General features: G+C 35.9%; 1 protein-coding gene across 4 annotated transcripts in view; it reads left to right on the top strand.

Annotated features, from left to right (window-relative positions):
• Slit2 (slit guidance ligand 2) overlaps positions 1–26,637 on the top strand; it is a 331,184-nt gene that overhangs the window by 257,317 nt on the left and 47,230 nt on the right. For all 4 annotated transcript variants that reach the window (XM_005402479.2, XM_005402476.2, XM_005402478.2 and 1 more), the window contains 8 exons: positions 2,687–2,830; positions 4,367–4,533; positions 5,518–5,650; positions 8,742–8,810; positions 10,978–11,049; positions 11,544–11,615; positions 13,344–13,415; positions 16,283–16,446. In XM_005402479.2, coding sequence (XP_005402536.1) covers positions 2,687–2,830; positions 4,367–4,533; positions 5,518–5,650; positions 8,742–8,810; positions 10,978–11,049; positions 11,544–11,615; positions 13,344–13,415; positions 16,283–16,446 — 893 coding nt within the window. The remainder of the gene's footprint in view (positions 1–2,686; positions 2,831–4,366; positions 4,534–5,517; positions 5,651–8,741; positions 8,811–10,977; positions 11,050–11,543; positions 11,616–13,343; positions 13,416–16,282; positions 16,447–26,637) is intronic.

Below are 26,637 nucleotides of genomic sequence, written 5' to 3'. Positions count from 1 at the left end.
TAGTTCAAACCCAATTAAAAGGACTGAAATGTGTAAGGGAAGTGGTATATTCCTTGGGCTTCTCAGGAAGCCAGTGATGGCAAACCTTTTAGAACTTTTAGTGGTACAAATAACCCATGGTAGCATGTGTCCCATATGTTCACCATCACTGGCTTCGGTCCTATCCACCCAGCAGAATGCCCCTGAGACCTGCAGGTCCCTCCCATGGGCTAGTTGATAGAATACTCCAAAATGATATGCAAATGTCTCCTCCTTTATTGTAAGAAATAGGTGGGAGGAGAGGAGGTCACAGAAGGTAGACCTTAATTGACTGTGTTTCATCTTCCCCGAAGCTGTCCTAGTGAACTCAATGAAACAAATCCTGCAATAGGCCGGGCATGGTGGTGCACACCTGTAATCCCAGCACTCAGGAGGCTGAGGAAGGAGGATCACTGTGAGTTTGAGGCCAGCTGGGGCTACAAAGTGAGTTTAAGCCAGCCTGAACTGCATAGTGAAACCCTGTCTCCAAAAAAGACAAAAAACAACAACAACAAAGACACAAATCCTACAACAGGCAGAGGCCTCTCTTCTTTCACAGTAGTTTAGCTACTGTTTGTTGTTGCTGGAATCTTTTCTCTGGTGGAACGATATGGGGAAGAAGAATGGGATATTAGGCTGTAAATGTGTCCTTATTAGTCTATTCTGGCTGCCATAAGCAGAACCACAGGACTCGATAGCTTCACACAGCAATTTATTCCTCATTCTTTTGGAGGCTGGAAGTTCAAGATCAAGGTGCTGATAGGGTGAGCTCATGGTGGAGCCATGTTCTTGGCCTGTATCGGCCTTCTTCCTGTTGGGTCCTCACAGGACTTTTGGTCTGGTGCTCATGTAGAATTAAAGAGAGAATACACAAAGCTCTCTGGTGTCTCTTCCCCGTATAAGGTAGATGGCATTATCAGAATGGGCCCCATTCTTAGGAGCTGAGTTAGCATTAATTACCCTAATATTCCCTCCAAATACAGCCACATTCAGGAATAAAAGCTTCAAGGTGTGCATTTGGAGGAAGGAAACAGAACACAACACGATCCCAAAGAACTTACCAAAATATTTCTTCCAACTAGTTACATTCAGGGAACTTTCCCTGAGAGGGCTTCGGAGGATTCAGCTTTCTCCTTTCATTTTCTTTCTATTGATGTTTTTGTGCTGCTTTATTTTAGTGCCTGGGACAAGGCACTCTGGCTCACTCCTTAATCCAGTTTTGGCATAACCAGCAAAATAGAGCCGTCTAGTGCCAAATTTGTGGTATTCCAAGTTCTAGAGGAGGGTTTTCTAGAACTACCTGTTCTTTCCCATGATGTCATTCAGCTCCCAGCTTTAAAGATTTAGACAGCACATCTTAGTTTCCTTTTAACCCTTTAGGGATAAGGCCGCTGCATAGCCCATGTAAATATTTCAGTCCGTCTTAGAAGCCTCTGACATTGTAGACAAAACAGAATGCGCATATGTGCATTTGGAAATTTCCATCAACAGAGTGTGAAGTTCTAGAACTTCTCCTGAGGCTCCAGGACTCCAAGATTAAGATCAAGTGCTGTCTATGATTTGTAAAAGAGAAAGTACTAATACAAACACTTTTCTGTTGTACCTGTTCCTTAACAGAAAATGACTATTTTCTAAGAAAGTCACATCTTTTCTTCTTACCTTTGACTTAGCCAGATGCAAAAGTTTATATTTCTTGCTTATTAGAGGGTGACACAGAATTTTAAAGCAACACCTTTTTCGTATACTTTTCCCCTTTTTTCTTATAGTATACTGGCTTCGGTTCTGCAGACTTCTAAGTCATTAATTCTTGTTTATAAAATTAATGCATTAACTTTCCTGGATGTATGAATAGCATTTAAAGAAACTACAGTTTATGGGGGAGTCTAGAGGTGTTTTGTTTCTTTCTGAAACCTCACACAGAAACATATTTTCTATGTTTATATATAAACATATAAAATTCAATAAAGAATTATGAACTGCACCAGTGCATCACTAGGAAATGAAAACAGTGTCCATCCAATTAGTACAATATGTAAAAAAGAGTTTCCTCAAGGTAAACCTATTTAAACTTCATGTATACAATTGGAATCTATGACTCTTACATCTTTTAAAAGCAGTAAGTAAGTTTTCACATATAAAATGATTTGTGCCAGCTTGCTGGGTACTCCACTGTGTTTGGTTCCCCAGAATCCCGTTTGCTATTGTCAGTCTCTGAAGTCCCTCAGATGCCCTCAGCTCTTCCTCTGCAGCAGATATTGATTCTTTTCTCTGTCCTTTCTGCTCAACCTCAAATGTCACACTCCCCTGAATACACAAATCACAGGGCTCCAAGGACTCAGAGCGCTGTAGGTGAATTAGGTAGGACCTTATGCAACCATGCAAACATCAATTATAGCATTATAGAAAAATAAAAGATCCTCCCCTCATCATTGGATTGTAAATCCAGGAAGGCTTGCTAGTGCCTTCTGCAACTGAGTTTAATCCTTGATGACTCTGAGCATTTTATTCTCACAAGATGTTGTGAATACACAGCAATTTCTAATGGCAGAAGAACATTCAAAAGCAAAATCAAGCCTACATACTTGAAAAGGATTATTTGCTTTGCAAATAGATGATATTGATTGCCCGATGCTTTATTTCCATAACAATATCTCCCCCTTCCCCACAGGATGTTGCGAAGTAATCGAATAAGCTGTGTAGGGAACGACAGTTTCATAGGACTCAGTTCTGTGCGTTTGCTTTCTCTATATGATAATCAGATTACTACGATTGCACCAGGGGCATTTGATACTCTTCATTCTTTATCTACTCTGTAAGTACAAAAAAGTAGTCTTTGCTTATGTGTTTAACTTGAGCCCATGCATTATGTTTCTTATTTTTACTAATAGTGCTTTAATATATTACTAGATATTTCATAAAAATGTGATTGAGGAGTCAGTTTTTTTTAAATGATAGATTTATTCATGCTAAATTCATTTGAACGTTCCTAAAAATATTACCTGCTATCTTAGATTAAATTTTAAATAAAATTGTACCATCTTTTCAGTCAATTAATTTTTATGGTAATGGTCTCAAAGATGTGGCTTCATTTTTAGATTCAAAATTATGTATTGTTAACTTCAAAGTGCTGGGAATAAATGAAATGTTATATTTTCCCCAGTATTTTCACATTGAAGCTTTCAATTAAAAAATTGAAAGAGTTATTGCCAACAAACTATGCTCAAAGTTATCATTCACAATGACAAGAGATATAGTAAGATGCTGACCAGGCCAACAATAAAAGGTACTTACAACAGCCGTTTACTGTGATATTAGGAAAATTTTGAAACAATAGGTTGAGCCCATCAAAGAAAATATTTTTTGTAGATGGCTTGAAAATAATGATTGTTGATCTAAAGATAGAACTCAGAAAATGCCAACACACAAATTTCTGAACAATGTGTTTCAGGCCTTTTGTATGTCAGTATCTGAAAAGCAGTGCTTGGAGTTATGAATCTTATAATTGATGATTTCATGGTCAGGGTGGCATCCAGATATACTAATCTAAACCAACACGAGGGGAGGAAAAACAGAAAAAATAAAATCATGCTTAGCATAGCTCAAGTCACTGAAGAAATAATCCGAGGGAAGCGTCCATCCATCAGGAAAGCACTTAATCCTTTTTCCACATAAAATGTGACATTTTACATAGAGTGACTAATTTGTGCATATTAAAGGTGGCATGTTTATAAATAATGGGATTGTCAATAGGTTTGTGCTGAAGTGGTGAGATGCCAAAAGTATTGCAATTTGCAGAAGTAAATTCATTTTTATAACTGGCATTTAATCAACTCAGCTGTCAGTTTAGATAGGAAACCTATTCTCTGGAGCAAATAAGAGATGGGAATCTTGAGATGACAAATTAATGAAATAGCTGTTGTCAGGTTAAACTCAATAATATAAGGTAATCAGCCTTCATCGTTATATTAAATTACTGCATTACCAGCACAGGGAAGTCTGACAGTAAGTCAGATTTCTGACAAGTTTAAATTATTTCTAAATGAGATCTCTACCACGATCCACAACATAAGTTCTAAATTGCTGCCTTCACTTTATTTTTTTGCATGAAATTATTTGAAGAATTATCTATGTGAGAGTATTGTTGTTATTAATTTACAGACACAAACATTTAGCAAAAACATGCATAATGTACGTTTCATGTGATTGAGTACAAATTGGAGGATGAGAATAAGAGTAAAAGTGAATTATTCCAGCAGAAATAGTGTGGAAAAATGGTAGAATGGGGTTTTGAGCAGTAAGAAAGTGAAACCCCGAATTAAACCGTGCATTCTTTGCCTGTGGTGCTTAGAAACCTCTTGGCCAATCCTTTTAACTGTAACTGCTACCTGGCATGGTTGGGAGAATGGCTCAGGAAGAAAAGAATTGTCACAGGAAATCCTCGATGTCAGAAGCCATACTTCCTCAAGGAAATCCCCATCCAAGATGTGGCCATCCAGGACTTCACTTGTGATGACGGTAAGAAGAGCGTGTCCTGTCTTTCACCACCTGGCGGTCACGTGGCAGTTGTGATGCTCTCTTGTACATGTATGTGGTGGGTCATAGCTCAGTTCAGCACATCATGCATGGCTGTGTGTCTTTTTCTTTGCTTAGTTGTTTGTTTGTTTGTTTGTTTGTTTTTTCCGGTACCAGGAATCAAACTCACGACCTCGCGCTTGCCAGGCAGGCGCTGTGCTGCTGAGCTAAATCCCCATTCCCTGTTGTTTGTTTTGTTTTAACAGCAGGGCACCTATTTTCTCTGTCATCTCTTTTACATTTCCAATCCCATTGGTCTGTTTTCTTTGGTATTTTACAAGATTTTCTAGTTTCCACTTTTGGTGGATACTATTTGTGTAGCTTGCTATCCTCAGCATCTCTTTTAGGAACTACTCTTTTCAAATGAAAGAGACAATTGACTTATAAAACAGAAAGTCTAGTCAATCTCACAAAACTAATATTTCCACATGTTAATGTTCTCTTTCTCTATCATCGCATTTGAATCTCATAGCAGTACTGTAAGGTGGATAGAGAAGGTTCTGTAATTATTGCCCGTGAACAGAGAGCTACTTTGGGCTCTGTAATTTAAAATGAGGGATGCATCTAATTTTCACTTAACATTGTATGTTAATGGGTCCCTTTATGTCTTCTTATCTGTTTCCTTTCAACTTTCTGTAATTTAGTTTATATTTACAGATCATAACTGAAAATATACTGACCAAATAAATATTGTAATTATATTGGTAAGACAAACTGTCAATGTTTTCTTAAATGGTGCCCTAGGCATATTGAAAACAGTATTAAGGAATGTATGGTATATACATATATATATGTATTACTTTATGCATAACTGATTATCTCATGGCTCAACATTCTGTGTTTGTTTATTTAATTATATAAAAACAACTCTTGTCCTCCACCAAACCTGCAAATCTGAGTTCTTCTGTATTTCTTCTGGCAATTTAGGAAACGATGACAATAGTTGCTCTCCACTTTCTCGCTGTCCCACGGAATGTACTTGCTTGGACACAGTAGTTCGATGTAGCAACAAAGGCCTGAAGGTCTTACCGAAAGGTATTCCGAGAGATGTCACAGAGCTGTAAGTAGAGCTTATCTTTCCTTTTTCATGGCAATTATTGCTCTGCACATCAAGGGGAATAGAGGTCAAATGAAACTATTTAGAATCTTGTTGATACATTGCATTCTGTGACTACTTAATCATTATTGTGTAAAATCATAAACCAGCAATTTTAAAAGCCAGTTCAGAGACCTTTGAGAATTATAGATGAGAAATTTCCAATGCTTTTATTACACTGAGGTACCCATGAAACTCCAAACAAGAATAATAAAATTTTGATAGCTCAACACATACTTGCCCCCTTATCCCTATTTTTGTGGACCATTTTACAAGACTGATGTTCCAGTGAATTCACTCTGGGAAATTCTGTATGGTTAATTTATTCACAGTGTCTGGAACATACCATATGGTTAATTCTTCATTACCATCATGACCCCTGGGACAATATCTTACCACATAGGATAAATAATCGCCTGGGGTATAAAGAAAGTGGCATAACCTTTCCCCTTAAAAAGAGATGCTGAAAAGAGAGAGAGAGATACTATTCTTTTAAACTTGGATCAGAGTCCTTTAGATCCCAGAGGATGAGAGGCAAATTATCTCTGACATTTTTGTATCTTATATACAAATTACCTGGACAGTGTGCACGTATCTAGTCCTTTAGATTTCAGACCTTCAACCCACACTCCCCTGGCTGCAGACGTGATACGTATGCAGAATGAATTCATCCAAGAATAAACTATTAGAATAATCATGCATACTCCCTTCATCTCCTTCCTTGATCCCTATACTGAAATTTGATGTGCAAATGCTTGATAAGCATCCAATTGAGTCATATTGCCTTTGTTTACTTTTTATTTTTGTTTATGCGGAACTATGGATCAATAATGACTTAGATCTACATTTAATTCATGCAGATGTGTACTTGTAATTCATTCAGAGGCATGCAAGCATTCCAGATGAGCAGCTTTGATAAAATGTTGGCAGTGTGCAACTTCTGATGGAGAAGATAGCACTTCAGTTTTCAAGGAATTTATTTTGCAAATCACAAGGAGTTCATAGATCTTACTTTGCTTCTGAATAGGACACTTAGAGGAAGATGGCATAATCTTAGCACATGTGCACAGAGCAACCCCCTTAGATTTGAACTCCATCAAGTGTTCAGTTACTCACACCACCAATCACAGTAGTTAATTAACTGTAAGCACTGCTTTATGTGTCTAGGTAATTAAATACTTCTTTTTTGTTTTAGTATGTTTTATTTCAGAAGATACAATGGTCCTGCAATTCACACTGTTAGAAGCCTAGATTGCTGTATATTCTATATTCAAAGTCTTTATTTTAGGAATTGCCCAGTGAGGCACAAAAGTCTCATCACTGTAGATATTCAGTCCCTCATTCTATTACTTTAACTGGCCTATGTCTTGTTGCTGAGGCACAGGCCCCATCGAATCATTTTAAAGATTCTCTAATTTCAGTAGTAAACTCCACTGAAAAAACTGCTGCATCCACCTTATTTATGCCATCTGCGTTTCTTCCATCAGTTGAAACTTCAGCCAATTTCACTACAATTTTTAAAAAGTAATTTTTTTCTCTGAAGAAAGATTGCTATAGAGATGAAAAGAATATTAAGTCATGTCTTAGAATTCGAGTTTAACCTCCCACAAAGCTCATTCTTAGAACTTTTCCAAGTCAGCACAATTCTTGTCACCAATCGCATGTCTGAATGTATTAGAAAATTTTAGTATGTGCATTAGATTAAATGATTAAAGAATTTGGAAAATACATATTGCTGGACAAGTTTGAGTAAAAATCCATTAGTTTTAATCAGTTCCATATAGCTTTCCCTTTGGGTTGTTTTACATGTATATTCATAGTGCTCTTTCTGAATCTTTTTGTCCTGCTGCTGCGACATCTTCCGTGGTAAAACCAGAGTGCTGAGGAATATGGGGTGGTGCTTCCCTCTAGTGGTGGAAAGAAAAATTTAGCCAGAAGAAGAAAGGAGAGGAGTCAAAAGATGAAGTCAGAAAATTTGAGAAGGCCTCAGGAGTTGTATTATATCCCAGCTCCTACTCTCACTATTAATTGCATATTTTGAACCTTGGGAGTTTCTTTTCATATCTCTGTTTTCATTTTGAAACATAAAAAATGGACTGTTAGCTTAGGCAACTTCTTCCCTACTTCCATGTCCAGCAAAAGCACCAGTTTCAACAGGAAATCTCAAGATCCACCATCACAGCGAGCCAACAGAGGCCACACATCTGATGTGCCAGAATTGTTAGCAGACGTATTTATAGCCAGATGGTCCAAAGTGCTGGAAGATATTTGTACCCATTACAATCTACGTTCTGGGAAATCCTTAGGAGGAGATGAAATTTCCTTTTCTTTTGGTGACATCATGGATATAATTTCCAACATTTACTGTACTGTCTTGCTGAGTAGCTAAAAACCTATTTCTGATTATTAAAGAAAAAATTTACTTGAATGTGATTATTCACACACACACATGCGTGCTACATTTGTGAAGTGTCATGATTTCCATGAACCCTCCTAAAATTGTTAGCACCAAGATGAGATATAGCAGCAAAACTATTTTTAAAGTATTTTTACTGCTAATTATGTTTAAATTCCAAAGTATCTTGCTGAAATACCTATTGTCATTTACTGTGTGTAATGGTACATATTCAGACAGTGAAGAGGTTTCTGTCCCTAGGAACCAGATTTTATTACTAGTTGGTGAATTTCATGTGTTGTCTCCATAAAAACATAACTGGAAGCCAATTAAAAATATAGCTCATTAAATAAACATTACTGACATACGAATGGCTGGATCTTGCCTTGCTGTACTAGATAAACCACAGGAAAATGGACTCACCAGTCTATATGTGGTTTTACAATTTCGCATAATGACCCACAAACAATTTTACTGGATTGGACGACTATATGTCTTTCTCATTATTCTTTTAAATAAAGATTCCAGCTTGGAGGATGGTACCTTAAAGGAGAAAATGCCAAGGGGTTCCTTGTTTCAGTAGAAGTAAAATATTGCTCATTTATGTAGGATTCTCTATTCTTACTTGACAAAAATGTAATGTTGTTTCCTTATTTTTAGGTATTTGGATGGGAACCAATTTACTCTGGTTCCCAAAGAACTATCTAACTACAAGCATTTAACACTTATGTGAGTAATATATTTCTCTACCTTTAACTTATTCTGTTTCATACAAATGGGAAGCAAGGAGCAGAGGATTTAGTGAGCCTTTCAGATGATATAAATCATTTACAGTGAGATGCTTCCCTCCATGATCCCTGTGGCTCTGGATCACTAGGCACATCTTCACTGAATATCAGTCAGGCAGAAGAATGTCTCAGAAAAGATCCCCTTTATTTAGCAAAAGACAAATAAGATGAAAGCTACCTAGTCAAAAGTTATGAAAACAGTAAAACTGGATATACCTACTAAGAAAATAATCTACTTGATGTTAAACTAAGGAAAGAAAACAATATCTGTTCTTGATTTCAGAACTTTACTAAAAACATATTAAGTTTAATATATTAAGTTTCCATACACTGTAAAGCAGTGTAAAATAATCTATGGCTATAAGAATTAAAATTTATTGCACAAAATCCATATATGTTTATTCTAGATATAAATAAACTAAAGTGATGACATTGTGATACAAGTTTCAAAATATTTAATTTTTTAAAGTTTAGTTTGCTGTCCTCTTAAAATAATGTCTTTTTTTCTTTAATGTAAACAATCCATGTCCATCTGCCAGTTATAAATACAAGAAGGTATTTAAATGTGCAAACATTTCAATCTGGTTATGTGTGTAATATTTTAAGATAGCTTTAATCTTGTTATATATAATGTCACATTTTAGAGTAGTTGGTAAAACTGCAAACACATAAAAATCAGTAAAACTGTGATAGATGTTAATAGAAAATACTGTATCATTAGTTTATTTCATTTCACAGTAAATGTGGCTAGTGTTGGAGGCAGAGCTGTTGAGTTCTTAGAATAACTAAGTTTATTTCTAATTAGTGAGTTCTAAAACCTGCAAGAGCAGAAAATATTACCTGCCCCAGTTTAAACTTTTCCTAGGTTTTGAGGTCAGTTCATCTGCTTTTCATCTCTCAATTTTCCCTAAAATATGAGCAAACAGTCAGTAGGAAGGATGGAACTATATAAATAACAAATGGTTAATTTTAAAACACAGAACTTCTAACATGCCTTCTTCTGCCCCTAGTTATTTATTTGATAGCAAGAATTGATTTGGTATATTTTTTCTGTTTCTGGGATAGCGTGTGATTATTTCAAACCAATTAGAAATAAGAAATGAAATTTGTGGATCCATAATTAGTTTTACCAGTGACTCATACAAATGTCTTCTGCTAAAATAGAAGCATTTCTTTTTAAAAATTTAGATACAGTATTGGAGAAGTTAAAAATTTGAATTATAAAGTTTTTTTTTAAATTTCCTATAATTCTCACAATTCTGTGTCCTCTTTACTGACATGTTGATATTTTAACCCATAATGAGTAACTTTAGTCTCCTCTGACTCTTCCATTCATTCATGTTTTGGATTTTCTTTGTAAGAATAGTGAAATAATTATTAATGAATATATATATGTGTGTGTGAGAGAGAAAATATAGATTTGTCTATATGGTGAAAGTAATATCACATACGTGGAAGATAAATTGTGCCATAGTCAGAAAACTATTGCACTGATAAAAATTCAACATTGCTGAATTATTCATGAAGTAAACAATTATTGATGGCCTACTGTGTGCAGTGACTTATCCAAGGGCAGAAGCACGGGTGTTTTTAATAGTAACGTGCATAATGAAATCAGGAGCTCCTTCAGTTCTCAGATTTGAGTATGTGTGTTAGTGAGCATAGGTATCACCAAGAATGTAGTGTGTGGATCTAATGGGATTCTCAAGAACAAAGGCTTCTTTCTCATCCACAAAATATACTTATCGCGGGTCTGCTCTGAGAAAGCTCTCTGTGGATCAGCTCAGGTCTTGTGGGTGGAGGAACAGAGCAATTGGTGACACTTCCCTAGGAAGCTTCCATTCTGAAATGAGAATATCCATTGTGCCCACACTTCATGGACTAGAACAAGACATCTGACTGAAACAGGGGGTACGGTGTCGGGTATAATGTGAATAAATATAAATAACAATGCAATCTATTCTGGAGACCAATGCAGGTTTGCCTTTTTTCATTTCATAGCTAAGTGCTGAAAATACTTCTGTAACTCTGAACAAAAAGACTCTTGTCTAAGTAGCACTTTTATTTTGGTTAATAGTAGACTCCATGTCTTTCTTCTTCTTTTTCAGAGACTTAAGTAACAACCGAATAAGCACCCTCTCCAATCAGAGCTTCAGCAACATGACTCAGCTCCTCACCTTGTAAGTGTGAAAGAGACACTAGCTCTACAATCATTTGCAGTGCAAAACACACTTACTATACACACTTAGTTTCTGCTAAAGGAGGTGGTCTCTGCCCTCAGCGAGTGCAGATTCCGCTGGGAGAAACAGTGTCACTAAATGAGCGAAGACACCAGATAGTGTTGGATTCTATAAAAGAAAACAGTAATTTATTTTTGTGTTGGGGTGAGGGGAGACTCTAAAGGATTAGGGGAGATCCTTCAGATGGATTTCTGGGGAATGGTATCTTAGGACGGGAGTGGTTAGGGCAAAGGTAGGAAGTGGGAAACATTCTAAATTTTATTTAGGAAAGAAATATGTTTTATCAGGGAGACAAAACTAAGGTAAATAATGTACACAATGTAAATACTCTCAGTCTAGACAGTGTTCAGATGGCCATTTCTTAACTGCTTTACTTTTAAGTGACATTTAGATATTATTGGATGCCTGAATAAAATGATCACATATGGTTTCAGAATTCTTAGTTACAACCGTCTGAGATGTATTCCACCTCGAACCTTCGATGGATTGAAGTCTCTTCGACTACTGTAAGCATTCCATGTAGAAAAATTGCCTCTCCTCTCAGGGATCAAATTATTGAGACATCTTTCTATGATATCACTGCTTTGTTGATTATTGGCTATTTTCAAATATATGTATTAGGATTCACATAAACTTAGAAACAGGAAAATTGTATCTTACTATATCACTGTTCAGCAGCTTTGTAGGGGACAATGTTTTTCTACCTTTTGTAATATTTGTTGCTGCTGTATCATTTATTTGATATTATGTTACTTTAAATCATGTTTTATATGTCTCTAATTAATTTTTAAAAACAAGAAAGCAATTTCTGTTTTTCTGGGGGGTTTTTTTGGGTGGGGGTTGGTTTTTTGTTTTTTTTTTCCAGTAGCAGGAATTGAACTCACAACCTTGCGCTTGCCAGACAAGCGCTGTGCCACTGAACTAAATCCCCAGCCCCTAGAAAGCAATTTCTTTAGAAATTGCACAGTATATAAGTACACTGTTATTGTTTAATGTGCTCTATTTGAAACAAAATATGATCAATCTCACTCCCATACCCTGTAATGAAAATTAAAACTGTTTGATTTGCTTTACTGTTTTTATATGCATTGCTTTTGTTTCTATACCGGAAGTGTTCACATAGCTATATAACACTTAAAGTTCATAAGTAAGAGCATTAGCTATTTTCATTCTTAACATGTGCTATACCCTGTTCCCTTTCTGTGATATAGAAATATCACACAACTGTTTAACTGGTACCCAGTATTCCATAGGTCAGAAGAACCATAGTTTAGGTAATCAGCCCCATGTTTATTATAACGTGCTTTTGTTACAGGTTTTCATTATTCTATACAGTGTGCTGAGAAACATTCTATGCATTTACCTTGGTGCAAATATACTAGCATTTTGCAATGACAGGGTAGGAAGGTACAGTCAAGTATGTTGGGAGGATACCCAAATTAAGTGTGGATTTACCTCCCAAATCAGATTTTCCCAATTTGCAAATTTTACCATCAGTTGTTTAGTACAATACCTTTTTGAAAGCAGTCTTGCAACCACTGAATATTATGAGCCCTTTAATTTTTCTCCATGTGACAGATTTAAAATTATTTTCTAGTCCTAATTTCCATTTTTAATTACGAGACCAGTGAGGTATGTTTTGTTCATTGAGCATCTGTGCTTCTTTTTCTAAATGAAGCCCCAGCTATTGTTTTCCCATTTTCTATTAGGTAATTTGTCTCTTCATTTTTAATTTAGATGACTATATACATTTACTATGTAACCACGTCTTTTAGGTATTTTTATAAAGAAAGTAATCCTTGTGATGTATACTGTTGCAAATATTCCCCATTCTGTTCTATGAAAGAATTGCTGCTATATGAATACATTGTATTGTCAAAAATTCACCATTCTTTTCCTTTATGATTTCTGGAACTTAGATCATGCTTTGAAAAGATTTTCCTGCCTCAGAATTCTACCAAAGAGTGCATTTTCTTTAATAGATTGTTAGTTTTATTTTTATATTTAACTCTCAGTCTGGAATTTATTTTGGATAGACATGTGAAATGAGAACATTGGAACTAGTTTTCTTCTTTTCTAAATATATATTCTATTGTACTGATGCTATTAACTGAATTTACCCTTTTCTGCCCTAACTTAAAATGCTTATCATTAATGAAAATCTGATGAATGCATGGGAGTTCCTCTGAGTTCTTTGAAATAGGAAATTTCATGTTGTGTTTTCTTGCTTTCAGCTCTTTACATGGAAATGACATCTCTGTTGTGCCCGAAGGTGCTTTCAATGACCTTTCTGCGCTGTCACACCTGTGAGTACCTAGCTCGTGAGTATGGACATGTGGAGGGTGAGATGCTTCCTACTAAGTGAAGATGGAAAAGACTTCTATGATACCTTTTATTGTAACATCAGAAACTGTGTCTGGTTTCATCTTTAAAAAAGAAAGTAAAGATTTTAACCTGGATATGATGCTTTCTAGCAGACAGCCTTAATTCACCCTTTTGTCCTTTACTCTCATTAACTGGGTTCTCTTTCCTTATCTAAAAGTATCTTGTATACATACCTGGGTCCCTGAACTCTCCAGCCTTTTTGTCATTGTTCTCTGCTTTTAGACTATTGGGTCCTCTTCAATTTCATCTGGCCCAACCCTACTTTTCTGAGTCACATCCCAATATCCTCTCCACTAAGAAGCCTACCATGATGTGCTTAGGGTGGATTCATTTCTTTAGCCAATATTACTTAGAATTGACTATGATCCATGCAAAAGTACACTTGGTATAGTTTAAAACTTTGTAGTCTGGTGGTGGGAAACAGCTTGTGCTTGTTTTCATTTTTCTTTTCTTATACCGGGCATTGAACCCAGGGCCATCACACTGAGCTACATCTCTACCTTGTTTTGCTTTAGTTTTTGTCTAGAGATAGGATCTCACTAAGACGTCCAAGCTCAGCCCAAATTTGAAATCCTCCTGCCTCAACCTCCCTTAAGGCTGAGATTTACAAGCATGCACCACCAGCCATGGCTTGCTTGTGTCTTCTTTCATAGCAGCCCACTGTACCAACAATCAATTAAAATATACGTGCTAATCATTGCTCAAAAGCTTATTTGTATGGAACAGAATTATCTCATTGTTACTAAGATCATGGCAAATCTAGAAGGAAATTTATGGATTGACCCCGGATCCAAAGTCTCCATGAATGACAGGGTTTGGCATTCGGCAGTTGTCTGCTTCTGCCTAAATATAAATGTCACTGTTCCCAAAGCAGAGGTCCCCTGGTGGGTTCCTTCATGGCTTAGGACCCCTTCCAAATCACACAAACACCAATAAGATGAGAAATTTAGAAAACGGAGAAAGGGAAGTGGTTTGTGGAATAGGATCCAGTAGTCAAACATGTTACAACTACATCTGCCTTACGGGAGCTCTATTCTCTGTGTGGGTTTGTATACATCCACCCATCAGACTGGGTGCCTAGTGCTCATGTTTCTCCCATCAGACTACTAAGTCCTAGAGCAAGGCCCTCATGTTCTTGTCTTTCAGCACCAGCATCTAATTAAAAGCCAACATGGCTTCCATTTGTATAAAATACAATGAATAAAGCCCTTTGCTCAGGGTGCAGTGCTGCTTCACTCTCTAGTAAAGAAGGCACTACAGAAGAAGGAGTGGAGGGCCTACTGGAGTTAAGGTCATCAATCAGGGAAGGCTACACAGGAAAAGGGCTGCTTGACCTAAGTAAACCTTTCCTTTGTATGACTACCCGCCCTCCCTCAACAGAGTACAACTGGGAATCCTCTCTGTTGTATGGTCTGTTCTACTTTCTATTTTATTCATGCATTTGTCTTTTATGCCTTAGGTCCTATAGAGCTCTGCTGCGTTCCTTCTTTCTCTGTTCCTCCATCACAATAAAGACAGTAAATGTTAGTAGAGATAAGGTCAGATGGCTCAAAAGAACATTATTTTGATCATCTTTAATTTAGGGGTATTTGACTCTCACGTGCATATGAGCACAACAGTTTTTAAACTTCAATTCTTGGTTAAAATTGAGAACTAAAATTGCTAACTATTAAGTATTGTGATTTTTAAGTATATTTTCAGGGTTACCTAATGAAAGAATAACATTAAATATGTTTCTAGACTGCAGCCCTAGAGGCATTACTAATCAGATGTTGATTGTTAATCAAAATTAGTAAGTTTTAAAATGCTACTTTAGGCATATATTTCTTGTGCCCAAGCTTTGCAAATTTGTTAAATTATAATTAAATTCTCTTGATTCAGTTTCTTTATCTTCAAATTAGATTGTTCATAATACTGACTTCATGGAGTTGATATTTCAAACATAATGAGATAACCCTTGTAAATGGCATAGTTCAACTCTTGCAGATAAAAATGATGTCATAAATATTTGCTATTACCTTGATTACTTTTCTATCACTAGTATTGCTTATGATGCAAAGTTCTGAAATGAAAGACTGTAAAATGACAAACTGGTAAATGTGCATATCAGCTCTAGTAAACTAGCTTTATGTATCTTTATTAGTTCATGCCATTTTTTTTTACCTCTGTGCCTTTTTATTTACTAGCTGTTCACGTGCAAGTTCCATGTCAACCTTTTCATCTTAACTCTAACTATCCCTTTTATACTTAACTCTACCTAAGAAAACTTAGGCTTTCTTAACCACCAGCCCAGCTTTGCCAAAAGTTATTTTTTTGAGGCACCTGGTAAATACATCCATTAGTACTTATTTCTGATGAAAATTATTTGTGAATGACTATATGCTAATCTCTTCAGCAAGAAGGAATTTTTGGAGTTAAAAAATAATGCTTTTTCATATTCGAATCCTAGGAACCTTACTCAGTGATTGCATTCTCAGGAAATAATTGATCCCTCCAAGAATTGTTAGTTTGCCCTAGGGTGTCTTTAAATCCAACATAGACCTCCTCTGTAAGTATGAGAACACCTTCGGAAAACAAGGCTAGCGTTAAAAGCTGTGACAACTCACTAAATCTGCTCTGTACATAAATCAAGGAATTGCCAATGTTTCCATTTTATTCTCAGCTGTTATCAGTAAGTCCATAGGGATTTTCTATTGAGCATCTCTTTGAATTCTGTTCCCCTAGGAAATAACAATCCGTTTGTACTTGTGTGTGTATATGTGTGTGTGCTTCTGTGGTGTTTTTCCAGAGCAATTGGAGCCAACCCTCTGTACTGTGACTGCAACATGCAGTGGCTATCTGACTGGGTGAAGTCAGAGTATAAGGAACCGGGAATTGCTCGCTGCGCTGGTCCTGGAGAAATGGCCGATAAGCTGTTACTCACAACTCCTTCAAAAAAGTTTCTATGTCAAGGTATGATGTAATCATTTGTACTTCTTTTTAAAATATAGCTAACTAGGGGGCTGGGGATTTAGTTCAGCAGCACAGTGTCTGCCTTGCAAGCGCGAGGTCATGAGTTCGATTCCCAGTACCGGAAAAAAAAAATATATATATATATATATATAGCTAATTAAAAAAGAAAAGAGATGAACAACTATTTCATGCTAGACTTTAAAGATATCATGGGGAAGCCTCCCCCAAATGATTCCTTTTCCACCTGTCCTTGATGGAGGCAGAGAAGTTACCCGAGATGCACAAGGAAAAAGTTAAGCTTTTCAAGTAAAATCTAAAACTGATTAGTTGGAAATGACTAAGTTTTCTTGAAAATGCAGAGAATACAATTCCTGAACATTCCGTTCACATCTTCTAACAAGTACAATGTTTTGCTTTTGCCTTGTCTGATCATGTCCTGCCCTCAGGGTTGCCGGGGCCCTGTGGCTTCCTGATGCCAGGTAAGGAGCCTTGGGCTCCCCTGTGATCCAGCCAAACCTCTGCCTGGCCCCCCACGCTGTGGACCCCCTGTGTTGATGTTCTTCTTCCTGACTTGTTTCCCTTCCTTTTCCCTTTGATGTAGTTATGACTTCTGAATAGTAACTTCCTAACAATATCATTTTCCTCTCTTATTACAAGTGTAATCCATGGAAAAAATCGAATAGGAAAAAAATCTTAACTCGAATTGGAAAATGTAAACAAGAAACATTTTATTTCTGCAAGGAGAAATAAAATTAACCCTTAATCACACCACCTAGATATAGCACAACTGAACTTATTTTGCGTATCTTTCTATTTTGTGCGGACAAACAAATGAATTTAGGTTTCTTCCATGAAATGAGATAGAGGGTATCATTATTCTGAAATCATAGATGAATTAAGAGAGCCAGTGAAAATTAAGTGGAGGAGAAGATTTCTTGAAATTTTTAAATATATAATCATCAAATGTTGAATAAGGGGCTGGGGATTTAGCTCAGCAGCACAGTGCTTGCCTGGCAAGCACGAGGTAGTGAGTTTGACTCCCGGTACCAGAAAAAAAAAAAAAGTTGAATAAGCATGTTTTATATGTAAAACTAAATCTTATGCATTGTAGACCACAGAGAGAAATAAGCCATGGTCTTCCCTTCCAAGAGTTGCTAACATGGCTAAAAAATCAACTTTCAATAGCTGAACATTTACATGGAGAAGACATATTGAAGTAGGTCACACTGTACAGTGGATTGACTATAACATGTTCTCTGCACTCCGTGTTAGATTGGCTTAAATCCTCATTTCATTTTCTAGGACTCCAGTAACACTAAATTAATCACTTAAGCAGTCTGTGTCTCAAGTTTCTCAGATAGAAACAGAAATATCAACCTGAAAGTGTTCTATTAAAATTGAATGAAGTGATATACACAGGGCATACCCTCAGCAAGAACTCAATATAGATTAACATTTAATTGTACTACATCATTTCAGAACACCAAGCTCCCAAAAAAATGATGCTTGACACTGTGATTTGTTGACAAAGAAGAAATTTTCAAAAACCTATATGGTCTCACTCATCTTAAGATTGACATTTCTAATGCTTATTTTCATAGCTATAAATATTTGCAAAAGCACTGTAATTGCAGAGCATTGTAAATATAACATTTTAAAACCCACTTCTTCTGCTGATCTTTTAAGTGTATTTGATGGCACCTTAATACTACATCTAATGTTAAAAGAAACAAAATCAAGATCCTCCTTAATATATTACATTGTTCTACTCCCAAAAACTTTTGTATTTTTTCTTGAGTTCTCTATTTCTAGAATAGAATTGTATGGCTCTTTGATATACAAAATTAAATATTACAATGGATTTTTAAAAATTTCCTGCTGTCAAAGGTATATAAGTGTTTACATTTCCCTCTAAATTGAATTATTCTCATCAATACTATGGCATCATTAAATAAAACAGCACAAATATTTACATGTTTTCAAAATATTTTTATTAGAAATTAAAGGTAAACTTTTATGCAGTGTTTTTACGCAATTATGTGTACTGATTACAAGAACTTCATAAATAACAGCTATTTCAAATTTTATAATCCTAGATGTTTCCTGGGGGCAGTGCACCATGCTCCGTTTTGGGGGGACTGAGATGTGAAGTGGGAGAGAAAAGATTGTCAAAGGGGTGGTAGGGAAGAGGAAAGTAGCATAAAATCTCATTTTTAAGCATGTTATCCGGCAGATTACATGGGGAAGCTGAGAAATTACAAATCGATTCTGTTATGCCTCTCTGTGCCCAGGCTTCCCCTTACTTCATTTTCAAGAATGACGGTGCTTGATTGTATTTCTTAACTTCACAGTTCCTCAGAGCTATTTCTTTCTTTTGATATTTTTCTTTCTTGTGGCCTTTCAACTCTTCTTTTCTTCCTTTGTTTTTCTGTGGTTTCTTTAAAAAATTATGACACAGTTTTGAAAAGTTGCATCCTTATATTTCACTCTGAGAACACCATAGTTGGCATTAATGTATTTGATAGTCTCCGAAGTCCAGCATACACACAGCGCATGCTTTTGTATTTAATTAATGATTCCCCTAATTAATTGTACCTGTACTTTCACTGAATGACTGTAACATCTTGTGTACTTAATGTGGTGTCAATGGAAATAAGCCTGAGAAATTGGTCCTTATCAGCCCTGCTCTCTACCACTTTCTGCAATGAGGGAAATGTTGTTTGTCTTCACTATCTAATATAGTAGCCCCGAGGCACATGTAGTTATTGAGCAGCTAGCATGTGGCTAGCATGATAAAAGAAATGCATTTTCCATTTTATTTAAATCTACACTTAAAATATCCACATGAGACTCACGGCTACCCACTTGTGTGATAGAATTAAATCTCGTGGAAGATTTAATTGCAAGTGTGTCGGAACCACCTGTGCAGACAAACCGACAAGTGTGAGGATATTTCACCAGGTGGACAAAAGCACAGGAGCAAAATCCATGGGAGGGGATTCACACCGAGCTGAGACTTATTAATCGATAGATGATGGAAAGCCCTGGATCCGTCAGCTAAATCTTGACTATTTGGTTTAATGCTCATGTCCTTATCAAATCAATAGACCGCATATTTTCAAAGTATACTTTAAATTGAGTGGCAAAGAACACTGGTGTTGCCAGTTTACACATCTGAGAGTCAAGAAAATATACTGCAGTAGCATTCAGCAGACCTGAGGATTTATTCAATTTTTCTATACCTTAATATAATTTTAGAAAGATAGCAAGTTCTGAGATTCATAATGCTTTTTGCATTGGTGTCAGAGTTGGTCAAAATATTGTGAAGTTTCATTGTCTTATTAATCCCTTGCTAGTTCAAGATTTGTGATGATCAAACTGAAAATTTGCCAGTACCCCATTTTTACTACAGAAACAGCGATCGCTCACTTCGTTTGTGAGAACTTTTCCTTATGCTGAGTGCTTTATCTGAAATTTAATCTTTTAATCTTCACGTTGTTCCTATGTAAGAAACATCACTTCCCCATTTGAGAGATGAAACCATTGTACTTAAAGTGACAAAATAATTTACTCAAAATCACTCTGCTCCTGAATGAGAGAAACAAATCTGAACCCTGAATCTGACTCTAAAGCTTACTGAAAAAATTCACTTTAGAATTTGCAGTAAAGAATTTCCTAAACAAATTATCAATGTTAATAAATTTGCTGCTGTATTCTGGAAATATACTGAGAATTCACAAGTTTTAAACTGTCTTCCAATGTGTTACAACAACTATTTGCTCTTAAGAAATAGATTGGTGGAAGGCAAAAGTCTAATTTATTAATTAAAATAATTCATTCAGGAAATCTCCTGAGTTCTGTGGTGTTGAACATGCGTGCTTTATGAAAATGCTTTATGACAATTCAGACTGAAAATTTGCCAGTCTGAAAGCAGTAACATGATGTTTCTATAAATATTTTATCACTTGATATTTTCTAATTTTAATTTAACTTAGCCCACGGTTATGTGCGTGGTGCAATGTGTGTGTGTTTTTATCAAATACATGTAAGTAAAAAAACCGCAAACTGTCAGAATGTAATTTCAAACTACTGTGGCAAGTGTTATTTATTTAAAGACATGTTTACTTAGCTGTATTTCAATAAATTTTAATTTTTTCCTCAAGAAAAAAGTTATAAGATTGAGAAAAATATCAAAGGACATAGAACACTGTTAACTTTTAATATTTTCTTTTTATTCTCCTGGTCTAGTGAGAGTTAGCTATACAGACAACTAAATTGTTCACTTTTTTCATGTGTCAGAAATTCATTAAATGCATAAGCATTTCAAAGACTGAACATTGCCTGGAAACTTTGTGATTCCTAAAATGAGTAACAGTCACCACCCCTTGTTTGTGCTCTTTCTCTCATTTATATAAAGAATCCTGTGGATTCTAGAATTCCTGGTGAAATTCCCTGTCTCTCAGGAATGACACTAAAATATTATTGGTTTCCTTAGCAAGAGCAACATCTTTTTGGGGAAATTTTTGGCAGGCTTGAGTGAGATCTTTTTGTTTTGTGTCTCAAAATTGTTGACTAATATTATCCTTGGTCATTTAACTGGATGTGAAGATGATTAAATAATTTATCCCAAATGAGAAGTAATGAATAATTTACTTGCTGGATCAATTTTGAAGTAATACTTAGAACCCAATCAAATTCTTTTTACACTTTCAGATTTAATCTCACTAACATACAACTTTGAAATAGTCTTGATTTAAGAAGACTACAGAATAGGAGAAAGGAGAAAAGAAGGAAGGGAAAAGGAAAAAAATATCTACATAGCTATAGATATAGATAGATATATAGATATAGATAAACATCTATATATATACACACACATAGATGTAGACATATACACACAAGATAGTTAAGTTAGTTGTACAGCTAATTGCTATTAGCTCATGGAAAGGAAAGCTTTATGCCTATGTTGTTTGATCAGTTTTTCACGCCTATATCTTTAATATGAGCAACTACTTTGAAGATAACAATACACAAGCACTAACCATTGTTACTCTCCTACAATCTTATTTTGAAATTTTATACCATTGTGTTAGTTTATTTTTCTATTCTTTAAAATAAAAAAGAAAGAAATTACCCAGAAATCTAAAAAAAATAAGAGATTATGATTTGCCCAGTAGCCAAGGGAAAAAATATCAACTTCAAATTCATATTTCCAGTCACTTAAATTGCTCCCCATTAATGTTTGTAGGAACTTAAAACATGCCTTTCAACATATGCATTCCCATTCTCCAAAGATACTTATCATTTATAGGTGTATGTGTGTCTCTACCACTGAACTGGGTTTCCAGAAAGTCAGGCATTTCCCTTTGCTTTGATAGCCTAAAATTTATCCTACTGCCTGACACAATGTAGAGCCTCCATAAATACTTGATAAATGAATGATTTGATGATGCACTGTTAACAAATATACCCTTGGTATTAATGCTTAAGCAATGCAGTCATAGCATGAGAATCACGGTTTAAATAAAACCCTCCTTTTAGTTCATTATGCCTCACAACAAACATCGCCTACACGTTCCTAGAGCTGTCTTTAATGTGCCTGTGCCTTTATACAAGGGCAATGTTCGAGGATTTTGTTATTGGATTCATGTTTCCAAGGGATGCCAGAATGAAGGCAGGCTCTGGTGTAAGTTAGAAATTTTTGTCTGGAGCTTTTGGTAATAAATCAAAGTGAGATCTAATTCTCAGTGGGTGGCAGGATCGGTGTCAGGTGCATAACTAGTGATTGGAGTCAAGTGAGCAAGTCTGCCTGCAAGCTTTAATGGATTTGAGGTCCAGCAGTTCTTACATTAAAGATTAAAGTAAGTGACAAAGACAGATTGTTAACCAAACTTTCTTCTCATTTTCGCTTTGAATTATTAAGCTAAACACACCTCCACCCACATAGCTGGTACTATAGGGCTTTCTTCAACCCAAACCTTAAATCAATCCAGTTAGGCAAGACTTGCTTCCTTTATTTCAGTAGTAAATATCTGCCTTTCTGAAGCAAGATTTCTTTTCTTCTCTGTGGTGCACATCTCATGAGGGCCAATTTGTTGGTGATACTTCAGCATTTCTTGGAACCAGCTAGCTTTCAAAATGAGAGTCTCGAAGACTGCAGTTAATCTCTAAGCAGCAATGCAAGAACAAAGAGAACTTCCCCTGCTTCTTACTCTGTAGTGCCTGCTGGTTGTCCACACCTAGTTCTCAAATCAGAGTTGCATTCTTTAACAGCAAAAAATCACTAACTCTGAGTGATGTTACCCACCAGGTAATTACCTTCTCATGCTCATTTCTGATCCGCATGGTTTTCAAAAGGGTCCCTTCGGTTCCCCCAAATTTTATCATCTTCTAGCATGTATAGAATGTAATCAGTGAACTTTGTATAGATAGATAAATGGCCATCTCTAATTTGCCTTGTCTATATTAAAATTTGGACAAATCAGCAAAAGACTGTCTTTCTTCTTTTAACACTTTTGTTTTAAGGCAAAACACTCTTTGGAGGTCTAGTAAAGACTATCAAAGGGGCTGGGGATTTAGCTCAGTGGCACAGCGCCTGCCTGGCAAGTGCAAGGTCGTGAGTTCAATTCCTGGTACCAGAAAAAACAAAACAAAACAAAACAAAACAACAGAAAAAAAGACTCTCAGTCCTTCATGAAGTTTCTGTGTCTGACCTCACTAGCTTCCCTACTTGACATTCATAAATATCTCATTTAATGCTTAAAACAACCTATTGATGTGACTACCATTATCTTAACACCACACCCTTGTGTGACAAATCTAGTAACAAATGTGAGTTCATGGTCTTCAGATTGAATGCCCAAGATCACTATGTGATATGGCAAAAGACCTTTCTGATTCTTATTCCTGGACATTTTTTTAAAACTTGGGACTAATTGAGTACACAAAATTCTACCAGTATCACTTTGCTCCTAGAGAGCTATGCTGATGCTTCACCCATTTCATGGTGGCTTTATGAAAAATGATCCTTAACTTGTGATATGATCTTCTTATTGTAGACACATAGTAAAAATATTCTCCTTGAATCTGAAGATTTTAGGACAGGATGTCTGAGAAAATAAATCACAAACTGAAATTCAAATACAAAAATATAAAATAAAATAGAGGCAAAAGTAAATGTAAAGAGGAATGAGAAAAGAGAACCAAATGCAAGAGATGTAGTCCCAGTAGATTCTAATGTAGAAATAAATAGACTTAAAGAAAAAATCTAAATGTAAAAATAATAGTATAATAATTTAGGTATGTGTAATTATCATCTACATAAAATAGGAAGAAAATTTATATCATTTTAACACATTTGGAGATATCAGAGAATATTTCTGTTTCAAATTTATATAACTTAAAAACACTTTTACGTAAGATGAATATATGAACTACCCTTCATGTATTCAAACTCTGGAAATAATTTCTAGAAACCAGAAGCTGTCTTTGATGAGCTAACTTTAAAAGAAGGGTATAAGAAGCAGGAGCCAGGCGTAGTAGTGCACACTTACAACCCCAGATCTTTGAGACTGAAGCAAGAGGTTCACAAGCTTCAGCCGAGCTTAGGCAACTTAGCAATTTAATAAGACTGTTGCCAAACAAAAAATAAAGGGGGCTGTGAATTAAGCTCAGCGTGAAGGTCCTGGGTTCAATCCCCATTATTGCAAAAGAAGAAGAATAAGAAAGAGGAGGAATAGCAGGTTGGTAGCTGTAGTACTCCACCTTACTGACAGATGTTAGAACTCAATACTTTGCCACATACCCAAAACAAATGCCAACAAAACAGCATGGTAATTTGAAGAAATTGTCAGAAGAGACTAGTGGATCGAGAATGCTTATTATCTTGATTCTTCTAGCTAAGCTGAATATATACAAATTGACTACAATCTCTTTATATATGCCTTAAAATTATAGATATAATTCTGGATATGAAAATAATTTCAAAAAATTAGCAATGCAGGGTATAAAATTTGTCTCTGTGGTGGAGGGGAGAAACTAGAAAGTCCTTTTAGCTCAAGTATAGTTTGGTGAGCATTTACTGAATAAGTCTTGAGTGCGTGATAAAGGGAACATCTACTTGAGTCTAGCAGTTTTGTTAATTACATACTCTGTTAAGTTCTTCAGATACGCTCAGTTTTTTCCCTAAAAAAAACCTCTAGCTTCTCATCCAAATATTCAAACACAATTGTTGAAGGATTTCATATTCTGCATAATGGATTTAGTCGTGCCAACCCTGAGCTCTTTTAGTCAAATCAGATTCTTACATGTCTGAGAATACAGAAATCCCCCAAAGCATTTTTTCTCAATGCCTCTGGAAGTAGTCCGATGAGTGTTTGCCGTCCTTGTTGTGCTGCCCTGCGCTGTGACGGTGTGTACTCTCAGTTCTTCAGCCCACACCTTTGTTCCAAATTAGATTCTTCTTCATTCTTCTCCAACTGAAGGATCTGTGGGTTGGATATTTCCTTTCCTGGTGATGAATCTAAGTATGACTTTAGCAAACTCAAAGCCCTTCATTCTGAAGTTTTGTGTTAATTTAATTAAGTTTTTGGATAATCAACACCACTGGTTTGTCCAATATACTGAATAACTGGATGTGGGCCTTTAATGAATAAATTGGAGGAGGTGAGAAGTTTAACTTCTATGAGACTCACTTCAGAAATAATCCTAGCAAATCTAAGCTGCCGTCTGATTCAGAGATTGCACTAGGTAGTTGATTACCAAGAAAAAGTGGAAGGGGTGCTGACACTTACATTTTCTCTCCTGGTGACTTCCAGGTTCCCTGGGAGCAGTCACCTCCCCTTCCCACTAACAGTCATCGCACATGCTGGGATCCATTTCAAAACAATGAAGAGAACCGGAAAATCTATGTAGTCTTATTTTAACAGAGTTTTTGTTTTTTTGCTTTATTTTGTTTTCTAAGTAGAAAAACTGCATAATACAGAATAATTTCATGGATTTTAATATAAAAGCACAATTTGAAATAGTACTGATATTTTACAAAGTAAGGGTTATGAAGAGAGATAAATTCTCTATGTTCACCCTGTAAATTCATTGTTATGTAACTTACACAAAGTTCTAATTTATAGACTCAGTTTATGGAAAATATTTTATATGAGCATAAATCATGCAATTGGTTAGTAAGTTTCCATAGATTAGAGCAGTGATAGTAGAGGTTGAGAGTATGTTATGCAATTGTTCTGGTAACAGTTATCCAAATTACTTTGTGAGGAATAGTTTGTAATGAAACATAGAATTTAGTTTATCATTTATTGTTCCCATGAAGATAAAGAGCTACAAGGGGGTGGTGACAGGAAAATTATAATGAATATTTATGCTGTAAAATACTTGTATTTGATATGTAAAAAGATGTCAGTCTGCTCCTGTCCTAGTCAGACACAGCTATCAATAGGTAAGCTAGTGATCTTTCACCAACAGTGCAAAAAGTAGCATGAGTGAGACATAACATTATTGAGAACATTTTAGTGTCCAAATTGTTAGTCACTTACCAATGAATAAGTGAGACTTATAAAAAATTGCTGCAGCTAAATTTTCATTTAACATAGGATCATATGAGACTGCAAATAGAGGTCATGCCAATGGAATTTTAATCTTGGAGATCAAGATATGGAATCCTCATCCATCAAGTACTGTGCCACTCAAAGTAATAACTTAATCAAATGGATAAGACAGAGAATATAATACAGCCTATACTTTTGACTTCCATATCCATAAAAGTAACACTGGTTCTGGGTGTAACTGAGTGTTAGGACACACACTTAGCATATGTGAGGCCTTGGATTCCATCCCCACAATGAAAACTCAAAGCATTCTTTGGTATCTCCTGCAAGAAAGTAACAACACTGAGGTGATGTTATCTGGGCAAGTGTGTCTTATGGTGTTTTAAATTACAGTCATAGAGTTCTACTTATAAAAGCCACACTCACCACCATACACATAGTTCTCTCTGGAACCTGTGGCATGCACTCCCATGAAGCTGGCCAAGATGGAGATATAGGTGGTGGCCGTGGAATGTATCTACAGAAATGAGTCATTCTCTAAGAGGATTCATCCTGTGGCTTGGGCATCATAGTAACATTGGCTACTAACGACCTAAGCTACGATCCCAGAGTCCCACTGGTTCAGAAAGTC

This window comes from Chinchilla lanigera, unplaced genomic scaffold (assembly GCF_000276665.1).
Source record: "Chinchilla lanigera isolate Chin_1 unplaced genomic scaffold, ChiLan1.0 scaffold00079, whole genome shotgun sequence".
Classification (NCBI taxonomy): Eukaryota; Metazoa; Chordata; class Mammalia; order Rodentia; family Chinchillidae; genus Chinchilla; species Chinchilla lanigera.
This window is presented reverse-complemented; position numbering and strand designations above follow the sequence as displayed.